Genomic DNA, 12,494 nt, shown 5'->3' on the forward strand with positions numbered 1-12,494 from the left:
ATACATGTCACTTCCTGGGTGGTTAGTGGGTCACTGGTGATATCACCAAACAATACGTAAGCTGTTAAAGTGTACTCAGTGTTGGGGATGAGATCTACCAGCTGCACCTCATTCACTGATGGTCCAACACGCATCTGCACATGAAAAATAACACACCATGTTTAAAAACTGAAGAAAGCAATGGCAGAAAAGCAAGCAATGATTTCACTTCAAGGGAATTTTGTTTGTGAGTTTGAGAGTATATTTACAGCTTCCTGACTGATGTCATTGTATACAATATCCCTGTAAGTTCACTGCACTTCAAGAACTACATGCAATCTCTTTTGACTATTATGATAGATCAAGGAAATCTATCAGTTTTTCTTAATTTATTTTTGGTACATACAGGAAATAAAGACAAATTCTCTTACTTCTTTCTCTGTGGTTGGGACTGTGGCGTTCACAGGTTCATACGTTAACAAATAACCAGTAGCTCCATTGAGAGGTTCCCATCTTACTCGCATGGAAGTTGATCCAATGTCATAAACATTCAAGTTTCTAACTGAAGAGATTGGCACTTTCAAATAGAAAATATATATTAATTTATTTCCTTCACCTTCTTCACCTTTCATATTTTACATCACAGGAAAGTATCACTGAGAATACTGCACATAGGTATTTAGGGTAAATTATAGGTAGTAGAAAGGTGATCTGCAAGTAGTGGTATTTTAAGTGGTGCTTAGTTTAAGAATGAGATAAAGGTTATCATATACTGAATGTGCTGAAGATTTGCTATGCACATAGCTAAAACTATCTTGCAAGTCTGCATTGGAACACTTGAATAATCTAAAAAGCAACACTAACTCACATGAATGCTCCAATACGAAACAACATGACTAGTTTTGGATCTGTAAAAGGATTTTTTTGTACTTTCTTCTTGTTTTCTATATTTCTGAAATTATTAAATAAACATCAAAAGCTGCCATAGATTTCATAAACACCATATGCATACTTTAAGGGTTTATACCAAGCCTAATCCAAAACAATCAAAGAACTGCAATGAACAACTAACGTTCAATATTCTTAAAGAGGCAGCAAAGTCACTCTGTGTTGCATTCAGCATAAATAGATCTAAAATCAATCACGTAGACAGCTAATAATAGAAACACAGTTATGTCTCATAGAAGTGACACAATTGTGTTGAATTGCTTTTTGTTGATCTTATAAAATTAGAACGATTTTCTATAGTATTCTGGCTGCTAGTAGCAAGAATTAATTACATAGTAGAAAAATGAAGGAGTACACATTTGTATATGACCAGATTTCAGGAATTTATAAACTCTGTCTTGTAATTCATGTCTGTTGTTCTAGTCTTGTACAGTCATGCTTTATAAGCCTGGAAAAAAGCTGGAACAAACGTTTTTTACTACACTGCAGTTTCACTTTGCTAAAGTTTCCTGGCCAAGATCTGAACAACCACTGTAACACAACACAATTTGGTCATTCAAATTAAAAATTTTGCTTCTTCTAAGAAGAAAACTCATAGTGCTAAAAGTTCTACTGGACAGTTTCCCAGATGCCAAACTGGCTGTTAATATGTTATTCAAGTTCCATTTCTAACTTACAAGTTGTTTCCCTGCCGATTAGAGGTTCACTGCTTTCATCTTCTACCACAGAAAACACGTTAACAACGTACTCTGTTTCAGGTTTCAGATCTTTCAGAACTGTTGTTGTTTCCATCCTACTTACATAAAACTACATAAAAGAGAAGCAATGTTAGCCACTGTACAACAAATGCATTTGTAATCTTATCTCTAAGAAAAAAAAAAATCATTCCTTATGAAAGCCTTCAAAAATCAATGGTATGGAACTAAAAATAGGTATGGTCTTAATCTTCTATGTATTTTGTCTGACAGTATACCATTATTTTTGCAAAGCAACCTGTAGGGAAACCTTAGAGGGGCAATTGTTCTCAATAGAGCTGGATATATCTAGCAGTACTCACTGTGCATCCTGCTTTCACACATAGTTTATACTTTTATATTACTCAGCAACATAAAGAAAGTGCCAGGGATGTATGTTACCACTTTACAAAAAAGTTTTAAACACCCAAGATAGTCTAGATGGTTGCAGCACATGGCATTAGCACCACCTTGCAGAACAGAAATGCCAGCAAAGAGTCAAGTTGTAAAGTCAGTGTGAACTGGAATGACTGCTCTAACCTTAATCAAAGACCAAATCCTGATTTTATGATTTACTAAGACTAAATTCTCCATGAGTCAAATCTGAGTTAAGATTTAAAAGCCACATTCAGAGGTGGGAAGTTCAGAGTTAGGTACACAGAGATGCCTAACTTCATTCTCCTAAATATTATTCTGTGTGGTTGAAGTGAATAATGAGCAATTCAGATTGCCTGGAATCAAGAGTTGCCAGTTGCTGGCTCTCTGTGTAGAAAATAACCACAAGATGAGTTTGACCCTGTGCATTAAACAGTTTGGAGGTTATGCTTCTGCACAGATTCAAAGTACCATCATACAATGTTAATCTAAGTACTACCTCACAACCTGTATCACCCACTGCCTTTTTTTCTATTGTCAAGAAAATGTACTAAAAGGACATTGAGCCTACCCATGAGTATGCTCAGAAAATTTCTGCTACAGACTTATTTAAACCAATAAATGACAATGGAATATGGACAGAAAGGAATTACTAGAAACACAAGTCAACTGGTTTTTCAGAAATACATTTTACTCCTGGATTCATGATACTAAAACCGCTAAAGTCATCTTTATGCTCCTAATTTTCGTAATTTTGTGTATCATTTACTGAGGCATGATATTCTTGACCTTGGGAGCTTTTTTTCATTTACTGTTATACCATACCCAGAACAAACTTCAGAATTATATTACTGTGATGTGGAAGTCCAAGGTTATTATGGACAATGTCAGAGATGAACATATGGTACTAACCTGTTGAGGGCTACCACCAGAGGTAGGATAATATTCAACTCTGTATCTGTCAACACTCTCAGGAGGTGGACTCCATCTCAGTCTGAAAGAACGAGGTGTCACTTCCGAAATAACAAGGTTAGAGGGAGGTGGCAAATCACCTACAAGTGGAAGCAAATTTAAAAATTATTAATTTATCTTATATCATCAGAAATAAAACATGAGGCACAAAAAAATTGCTTGAGGGGGCAGGGAAAACCACTTTATGTGCTCGCTCATGTTTCTATTTCCTCAGGAATTCTTAAAACTGTGTGAAGAGATAGCTCACCATCATACCCTCAAGAACAAACAAGGTCCCTATCATTCCTACTCCACCTTCAAAACCAGTGTTTCACTGTAGAACCACCAGCTAACATTACTGTTTTTCCATGCTCAGCTTTGCTTTTGGACCGTCAGACATTAATACTTGAAAAGAGCCGGGCTGTTGAAATTTTCCTTATTGGGTGAGTATCGTCAAAGAACCTGCCACAGTGAGCAAAAAGGTGACACACTGAGTAACATCCTTCCTGAGTCTGGAAGAAAAGAAGGCACTTCCAGCCATGTCATGCTGCGTTAGGTATAACACAGTCATTGTTGAAAGGAAAGGAAGAACCCCTGCAGGGTAGTCCAGGTGGTCTGCATAACTTCCTCACACCAGCAGCTGAAAAAACAGCCCAGGGCTACACAGTGTTCCCAATAAGTAATAAAAAGGAATTAGCACTGCAAGCACATAAATGGAAAAAGGATGAATTGGTCTGAAAATGTGACGTACCTGGACCTTTCACACTGTTACACAGATTTGTGGTAACATCATCAACAATGCTAGACAAGAAGGAGAAATCTGCAACATTGTAAGCATGGATGTCATCTGGATCCGTTGCAATCTGCTTCAGTTCATTTTCATCTGCATTTTTAATACCTTACAAAGAAGACATGAAAACAAAACTTATTAGAAATTATGGCCATGAAACATAACGCCATGAATTTAAGTCCCTAAACCCATTCTTTGAATACCTTTTTAGGTGTTTATGTATGTGGCCACTTCTCTGGGCATTTAGCAGATGGGCAAAAGGGGGATGGTGCAGGCCACCTCTTCATATAATACTTACCAATTGCATAAAGTTCCACTCCCTCATCTCTGAGTCTTCTTGAAGGGGTGACTACATCATCTTGTGATTTTCCATCAGTGATGAGAACACCAATTTTGCGAGCTCTGGGTCTTAAGCCTACATCTTGTTTGAAGTTGTTTTTTAAGATGAAATCCAAGGCCATTCCTAGCATGATACAAAGAAGGTAACCATCACTACATAATATTTCCATATAGTAGTCATGGTAAAAGAGAGCATTTCATCCCAATAATTTCACTCTGACAACATCATTCCACAATTTACTTCCTTCTGGAAGCACTCAGAACCAAGTTGCAGCCCATCATCTAGAATTATCAGCAACTGATACTGTTGCAGCCCTCTCAAAGTCTCTTACCTCTTACCTTTTATGCATCACCCTCCTATCTGATCTCCTCTAGCCTCCCTTCTGGGTCCTCACCTCATCTTCATCCCAACCCTCACGTGGAAGTGCCTTTTCTTCTTATAAGCCCAACAGCAACACAAGCTTTTAATCTCTCAAGTTCTTCTCCATCACATTTCTCCAGACTTCCACTGACTTTATATGCCTGTTCTCTTCCCAGACTGAATTGAATTGTAAGGCACTTCCATCATGGACAAATTTGCGCTCATCGAACAGTACTGTGGTCAGTTACTCGAATTATTCTTATTGGAGCTTAACAAAAATCCTGGAAGTGTAACATACCTGTTAGAGTATTCCCTCCTTTGTATGGTAAGTTAGCTACAGCCTCTAACAAACTCTGTTTGGTTTGGTAAGCATTGAGATTCCATTCTGTCCTGGGATCTCCACTATACTGTGCAAGACCTGGAAGAAAGGCCATCATTACCCAGTTATTATGTGGCTGTGTGGCAGTTACTCCTCATTTTCCCTCCGACATATGAGGACTTACCAATCTGTACTTTGTCAGGACCAATATCAAAAACTTCAACAATACGGGCAATGAAGTTCCTGATAGTTTTAAAATTTGGCCGCCCGATACTCCATGAGCCATCTACCAGCAGCACGATATCAGCTTCTGCTCTGGTTCTACATTCTAAACCTGCCATGTCAACCAGAAAAATAAAAACTTAGCATGATAGCTTTCAACCAGAAACATACAGCCTTAGCATGATCGTTTTCTTTCCCTATCCTTTTATATGACATATGCCATGAGTTAGCTTCCAAAATAACTCTAGTTTTATTCACTGGCATGCTGTCAAGTATGACCTATTTGTGAACGTTATTCACACTAGTCACTGGTTCCATGGCAAAAGCTGTATAAATTTCTTCATGTATGTTTCGTTTTATAAATAAGGCTTCACAAATGTCAAGGCCAGTGCTCTTCTCTATTGTTATGTCATAATCTGGTTTGGTCTTTGGTTGATAACTTGATTTCAGAGGTTTTGCAAAAGATTACTAAACTAACCACTGACATAGCAGCGAGCATTATCAGATTATCCAGATTTACAGTGGTTTAGTCTGTCACAGATAGCTAAACTACTGCTTAATTTTCAACTATGTAATAGTAGAGTTAATAGTATATATTACAACCACTTTCAAATAAATAGCATTTCTGAATTTTCAGGGGAAAAGGACATAGTAATACAAGTGGTATAGAAGTTTGCACATACAGGAAAGAAAGAACACAATTTAGAGAAGATACACAAACATAAACACAGGTGAAGAGATAGAGAGGGGGCAAGAACAAACATTTATATAAAGCTGCAATGTTCTGAAAAGGTAGGAAGTTATTTCATATATCTTCAGTTTACAAATTACAGAATACTCATCATATTGTTTTCATCACAAGGAAAGTCACAAAATATTTACACAAAACAGAAAGACACAATGATTTTATCCACAGCCATTTTGGAAAAAAAAAATATATCCTTGCTCTCTCTCTTTTCCTGTAGATTGTGTTACCAGCTGCAAATTTTCTGGCTTCCTGCCATCAGAGCTTCTGGTCTTTATATGGAAGAAATCCCATTGAGAAAAATCAGCCACACTCATCACAGTTGAAAGATATTGTGATTTCATTTATGTTCCACATAATTGATCCAACACTGTAGACTCATGAATATAACTATTCCTTGTACCTGGGAGTTAAAAGCATGATCTTCTTCTGCATAGAAAATATAGATCTAGTCTTTAGTCAGGACAATAAAATCAGTTGGGAGTAGGTTTTAAGTAAAACCATGTTAGTTCAAAAAATTGCATGCATAACTTTAATATGGAAATTAAAGTTAGCTTCATGTACAATATAAAAGTTAAACTATTTTGACTTTTATCTTTCTTCCAACTACCATAGGTCCCCACATGGAAAATTCTAGCAAAGGCACCAGACCTAGGGTGATTTTTTTCCCCCTATTAATAAATAATGAACTATTACATTTACAGTCCCAGATATAAAATTTATTCTTCACATTAACCATTACTTAAATCCATGCATTTGTAAAACTGGTTAGCTTAAATAATATAGCACTGAAGACAGAAATGACAGCTGCCATAATAAAAAATAACAAACCACTTGGTGCAATTATTTTTCTGCCAGACTTCTTATTACACCTTTACTCTAATGTCACTGATGGTCTGTTATGTAGTTTTTCTCAGTTTTACCCTCTTGTAGTAGATGCAGTTGGATAGCAATTAATTAAGAAGTTTCTAAAATGTTGCCAATAAAGTTACACAAGGTGAGTATTTTTTACACAGCCCAGTGTGGACACAAGGCATGAAAGAGGTTAAGCGAAAAGAATATAGTCAACTGTCAGAAACCTTTTTTCTTTATTTAATTCTGAAAAGCCTTTGCTGTTGGTTTCTTTCTTCTCACCAAATTCTCTGTGATAGTTTTGCAAGCCTTGAAAGGACAGAGTAGAAAAGCTTTTACATCTAAGTGTATACTTGGCTATTACGAAGCAAAGACCTGCTTATTTACACTTTCCATGAAGGAGAATTGAGCCCTGAAACCCTCTTCATCCAATACTAATTGAGAGTATGGTGGGCACAATATTAGCATGCAAAGGCCCGTTAACCATACAAAGGGATCAGGTATCATAACATTCTAGAAACTTTGACTGGAAGGTTTAGCTACAGAGGGAGAAACTCCCAGATACTGGAGAGCACTCAGCAACTGCATTTCTGAACTAAATCTCCTCCTTCTATAGTAAAAAAAACCCAACAACCAAACACCAACAACCTAAATACTGGTTATGTTGAATATAAACTTAAATAATACACAATAACACTGGGAGATTCCCAACTATCAGATCTTTGTTCATTATGTCATCTTAGTCTTAAAAGGAAAAGTCATCATATAAGGGCAAGCAAAGGGCTAAAGACCTGCTTAAAATTCCTTGTTCTACTCCTGTGAACACCCCTGTAGATGAGCCATGATCTCTGTTCAAGAATTTGACCTTATGTGATTTAACACAGATGTGGATAGCTTGAAAATGCAATGCAGATGGGTTTGAGTAATCAGCAAAACATGGGTTTCCTGAGTTATCATCTCTGTAAGATCATCTAAAGGGTGCAAAGGACTAGAACCATGGACTGGGGCACACTGAGTGGTCATTTCAGACTAGGGGTTATGTCATCAGGGTAGGGAGTATACTGAATCCTGTAAATAAATATTTACGCGCATTTATCAGAAAAATGGCAAGAAAACACTGGCAAATATTTGGTCTTTTTTTTATCCAAAAAGACTGCCTTTTCTTCAATTCAACCATGTTTACCTCTAGATAAAAATGGCTCCGAAGTAGTATCTGAAAGTGTGGTCATCTCTTGTCCAACCAAGGGGCTGCTCTCTCCTCCTTCAAACATTCCAAAAACATTTACCTTATAGGTAGTTCCTGCCCTGCAATAACAAATGTAAAATAAACAAATGTACCGTAACTGAAGTAATTTGGCTACTCGATGCTGACACTTCACTTATGAAATTCTCACAGGAAAACAATCCCCCATGGAAAAGAAGGTGCTAAAACTTGAAGCCCAAAGAATAGCTCTTCCACAAGACAGCAAAGTTTTGATAATTTAAAAGCTGATTCTAGACTCTATACGTAAAATGTATAGCCTTCATTCAAGTAATTTAAGACCCAAACCTCAAGAGCAATGTATCCCAACAAATTTTAAGTCAGGGGGCAAATAAAAAAAAACAAAAAAAAACCAAAAAACACCACACTAGAAGGACTGCTGCATGGATGAACAAAGAGCTCCTGGACAAACTCAAACACAAAGGAGGCCTACAGGGGGTGGAAGCAAGGACAGGTAGCCTGGGAGGAATACAGAGAAATTGTTTGAGCAATTCTCAGTAAGAAAAGGTAAAGCCCTGACAGAATTAAATCTAGCCGGGGACATCAAGGGCAACAAGAAAAGCTTCTATAGGTACGTCAGCAAGGAAAGGGAGACTAGGGAAAATTTGGGCCCTCTCCAGAAGGAAACAGGAGACCTGGCTACCCAGACATGCAGAAGACTGAGGTACTCAACAACTTTTTTACCTCAGCCTTCACCAGCAAGTGCTCCAGCCACACTGCCCAAGTTGCAGAAGGCAAAGGCAGGGACTGAGAGAATGAAGAACTGCCCACTGCATGAGATGACTGGGTTTGAGACCATCTAAGGAACTTAAAAGTGCACAAGTCCATGGGACTTGATGAGATACATCTGCGGGTCTTGATGGAACTAGCAGATTAAGTGGCTAAGCTACTAGACATATTTGTGGAGTCGTGCCAATCCAGTGAAGTTCCCACTGACTGGAAAAGGGGAAACATAACTCCCATTTTTAAAAAGGAAGACCTACAGAGTGACAGGCCAGTCAGTCTCACCTGCATGCCCAGCAAGACCATGGAGCAGATCCTTCATGCTAAGGCACCTGGAAAATAAGGAGGTGATTGGTGACAGCCAACATGGCTTCACTAAGGGGAAATTGTGCCTGACAAATCTGGTGGACATCTATGGTGGGGTTACAGCATTGATGGATGCGGAAAGGGCAACCAATGTCATCTACCTGGTCTTGTGCAAAGCATTTGACATTGTTCCACACAACATCCCTGTCTCTAAACTAAACAGACATGGATGGACCACTTGGTGGATAAGGAATTGGCTGGATGGTCACACTCAAAAGAGTTGTGGTCCATGTCTCAGTGTCCAAGGCAGACAAGTGGCGCTGCTCAGGGGTTGTACTGGGACGGGTGCTGTTTAGCATCTTTGTTGGCAGCGTGGACAGTGGGACTGAGCGCACCCACAGCCAGTTTGCCGCCAACACCAAGCTGTGTGATGTGGTCAAGATGCTGGAGGGAAAGGATGCCATCCAGGGGGACCTTGACAGGGTGGCCCTGTGCAAACCTCATGAAGTCCAACCAGGCCAAGTGCAAGGTCCTGCACGTGGATCGGGGCAATCCCAAGCACAGATACAGGCTGGGCAGTGAATGGACTGACACCAGCCCAGAGGAGGACTTGGGGGTACTGGTGGGCGAAGAACTGAATATGAGCCAGCAACGTGTGCTTGCAGCCACAAAGCCAACCATATCCTGGGCTGTGTCAAAAGAAGCATGGCCAGCAGGTTTGTCCCCCTCTAACACAGATTTTGATGAGCTGTCATAGAGACCCCACCTGGAGTACTACATGGAGTTCTGGAGCCCCCAACATAAGAAGGACATGGACCTGTTGGAGCAAGTCCAGAGGAGGGCCACAAAGATGATCAGAGGGATGGAGCATCTGTTCTATGAAGACAGGCTGAGAGCTGGGGTTGTTCAGCCTGGAGAAGAGAAGGCTCCAAGGACACCTTATAGCAGCTGTCCAGTACCACACGGGGGCCTACAAGGAAGCTGAAGAGAGACCTTTTACAAGGGCATGTAGTGATAGGACAAGGGGCAGTGGCTTAAAGCTGAAAGAGGGTAGACTTAGATCAGAAATTAGGGAGAAATTTTTCACGGTGAGGGTGGTGAGGCACTGGAGCAGGTTGCCCAGGGAAGCTCTGGATGCCTCATCCCTGGGAGTGTTCAAGGCCAGGCTGGATGGGGCTTGGAGCAACCTGGTCCAGTGGGAGGTGTCCCTGCCCATGGCAGGGGGTTGGAACTAGATGATTTTTAAGGTCCCTTTCAACCCAAACCATTCTATGATTCTATGACTTTTCATGATCCTATTTTTAACATAATTATTATATTTGCATAACAGATTTGGTTATGGTCTGAAGCCTACTTTATAAATCCAGGCCTCTGAGAAAATGAATCAAGAACTAAAGTAAGCTTTTATTAACAAACATGAGGTAAGGAACTTTTGGGAGGAAACTTTAGAAATCCCAGCTTTATTCAGTATCCCATTAGCTTTCTCATATGCAAAATGCAGAACACAGCCTCTGCTCACAACTTTGCCTCCTTCAGTTCCTGTGAGAATATCACAAGCGATGTGAATGAATAATCTCAGAAAGAGCCCTGCCAGGTGTCTTTCAGCAACTGCATAACAAGATCCTCACAGCTTATCGACAAAATTACTTTCTTACTTACAGTAGATTTTGCCAGGTGTTTCATTCCCAGATCATGATTAAACAAAAACCCTAAGCTAAAGCTATTTAAAATTACAACAACAACAAAAAATCCACATTAATTATTATCCATACCTAAGCTCCTCCAATACCACTGTGCTGTCATATGGCCCCACTATTAATTCTCCAAGACTCCCATCTTCTTCAGTAGGGTGGAAAGTTACTTTGTACCCCTTCACTCGCCCTGGGGCTGGCTCCCAGGTTACTCGAAAACTTGACATAGTAGAATCAGAAGTTCTCAGATTTCGAGGTGGTTTAAAGGGAGAGGCTGCAAGGATGGAAAGAAAGGGTTTAAATCAGGCCTGCTTATTGGAAAAAAATCAACAAGTATGCTTTTATGTAAAAATCCATATACAAATCCAGTATTAGTAGTAGTCCTAAACTCTTCATGCCTTTCCTTTGACATAAAGACGAGTACCGAGATGTGAGAGGTGAGAGTCACTTCACTTAGTTTTAGCTCTCTAACCAATAGGTATGTAGGCTAAGTTTGTTACCAAGGCTCCCTCTACAGTCAAGTGACTGAGGGATAGATAACAATTCATCTCACCTACCTTGAACATCCATCTGATCTTACAATAAATGTTGACAACAGGTGGACTAACCACCATCAGTCTTCCTCTCTACTAATTATGAAGAAAGACTAGATTACCAGCTTAAACTAGCCCTTTCTCTTTCAAATGGCAACAAGTAGGTGAGCCATGTAGACCAAAAGAGAGAAATGGAAGCAGCTTCCTCTCAAATCAACGCTGGAAAAATCAGAATTTAGTGCAGGCAAAAGTCACACCCAGCCATTATTCATACACCGGTATCACGTCTCAAACATCCTTCCTTCTCAAATCCCTGGGTCCCAGAGGTCAGAGTATGGACAGGGTGGAAGCAAGGACCCTTTGATAGAGAAGGTCCTGCCAACAGTTCTCTCCCTTTACAGGCTCAGGGCCTGACAGTTCAAGCAACTTCACCAACCACGGGTGTGGCAATATGTCAAAAAATAATTCTTCAGAGGAGTGCCAGCCAAACAGCTTGAGGTTTTTAGGTCAAGAGCAACTTCCTATGAAGACTAACGGCTGCCCAGTGCAGGTCAGCATTCACAGACAGCAGTTAACAAGCCTGCTACTACCTTCTGCATCACTTTTGCTTTTGTGTAACTCTGAAGTGCAGTCATAAAAAACTTCAGCAGTGTAACCTCAAAGTTGCAAAAATGGGAATTATAGTAAACACAAAGTCACAGCTATAGCTTTGGAGTGAAATGGTGGAGGGGAAAAAAAAAGTTTGTCTTATCCCTGTGCCTATGTAATTGTCTAACTGTAGATGAAAGATCATAAATGTTCTCAGACTGTGAATGCTGCTGAAAAACTGTAGATACATTCCCACTCACAAGTTAAAATACAGCTTCTCTGTCTCATCTCTGATGATACTCCTTGACTTATCGTGACAGCTTCAACTAACAAGATCATTCAGGCTCTACTGGCTTCCAAAGAGTGATTACCACCACAACTATTTACACTGAAAGCAAGGAGGCATATTCGTGTCATGATGAACAGGTCAAAAATCAAAAGCAGCTGGATGATCTGAGATTTTTCTCAGTATAATTTTCAATATTGAAAAACTCAGTGTTGGTCAAGAGCTGATCAAGTTTTCATGGCTCCTCTGCATCAAAAACGTTTTAATTTAAAAAGAAATCTTCCTCTAGTAATAGAGGTACCCATACCTCCACTGATAGGAGACTCGTTTCTTACTTCCCATCATCATGTGATATGACATATGTTCAAAGAACAGAGAATGGCATGAAGTACTTATAGTGTACCTCAGCGAATGGCACTAGTCCCATATGGGTAGAAATACCTTGAAAAAAATTCTCATTTGGTAATGGCTTTCTATCTGTGGGAGCAGAA

The 12,494-nt window shown here is 39.6% G+C and overlaps 1 protein-coding gene across 1 annotated transcript in view; it reads right to left on the reverse strand.

Annotated features, from left to right (window-relative positions):
* COL12A1 (collagen type XII alpha 1 chain) overlaps positions 1 to 12,494 on the reverse strand; it is a 106,349-nt gene that overhangs the window by 56,321 nt on the left and 37,534 nt on the right. The window contains 10 exon segments of the mRNA XM_037391817.1: positions 5 to 134; positions 411 to 556; positions 1,605 to 1,734; positions 2,949 to 3,088; positions 3,739 to 3,885; positions 4,076 to 4,240; positions 4,776 to 4,895; positions 4,981 to 5,130; positions 7,799 to 7,920; positions 10,678 to 10,870. Coding sequence (XP_037247714.1) covers positions 5 to 134; positions 411 to 556; positions 1,605 to 1,734; positions 2,949 to 3,088; positions 3,739 to 3,885; positions 4,076 to 4,240; positions 4,776 to 4,895; positions 4,981 to 5,130; positions 7,799 to 7,920; positions 10,678 to 10,870 — 1,443 coding nt within the window.

The sequence above is a fragment of the Falco rusticolus genome, chromosome 6 (genome assembly GCF_015220075.1).
Source record: "Falco rusticolus isolate bFalRus1 chromosome 6, bFalRus1.pri, whole genome shotgun sequence".
NCBI lineage: Eukaryota > Metazoa > Chordata > Aves > Falconiformes > Falconidae > Falco > Falco rusticolus.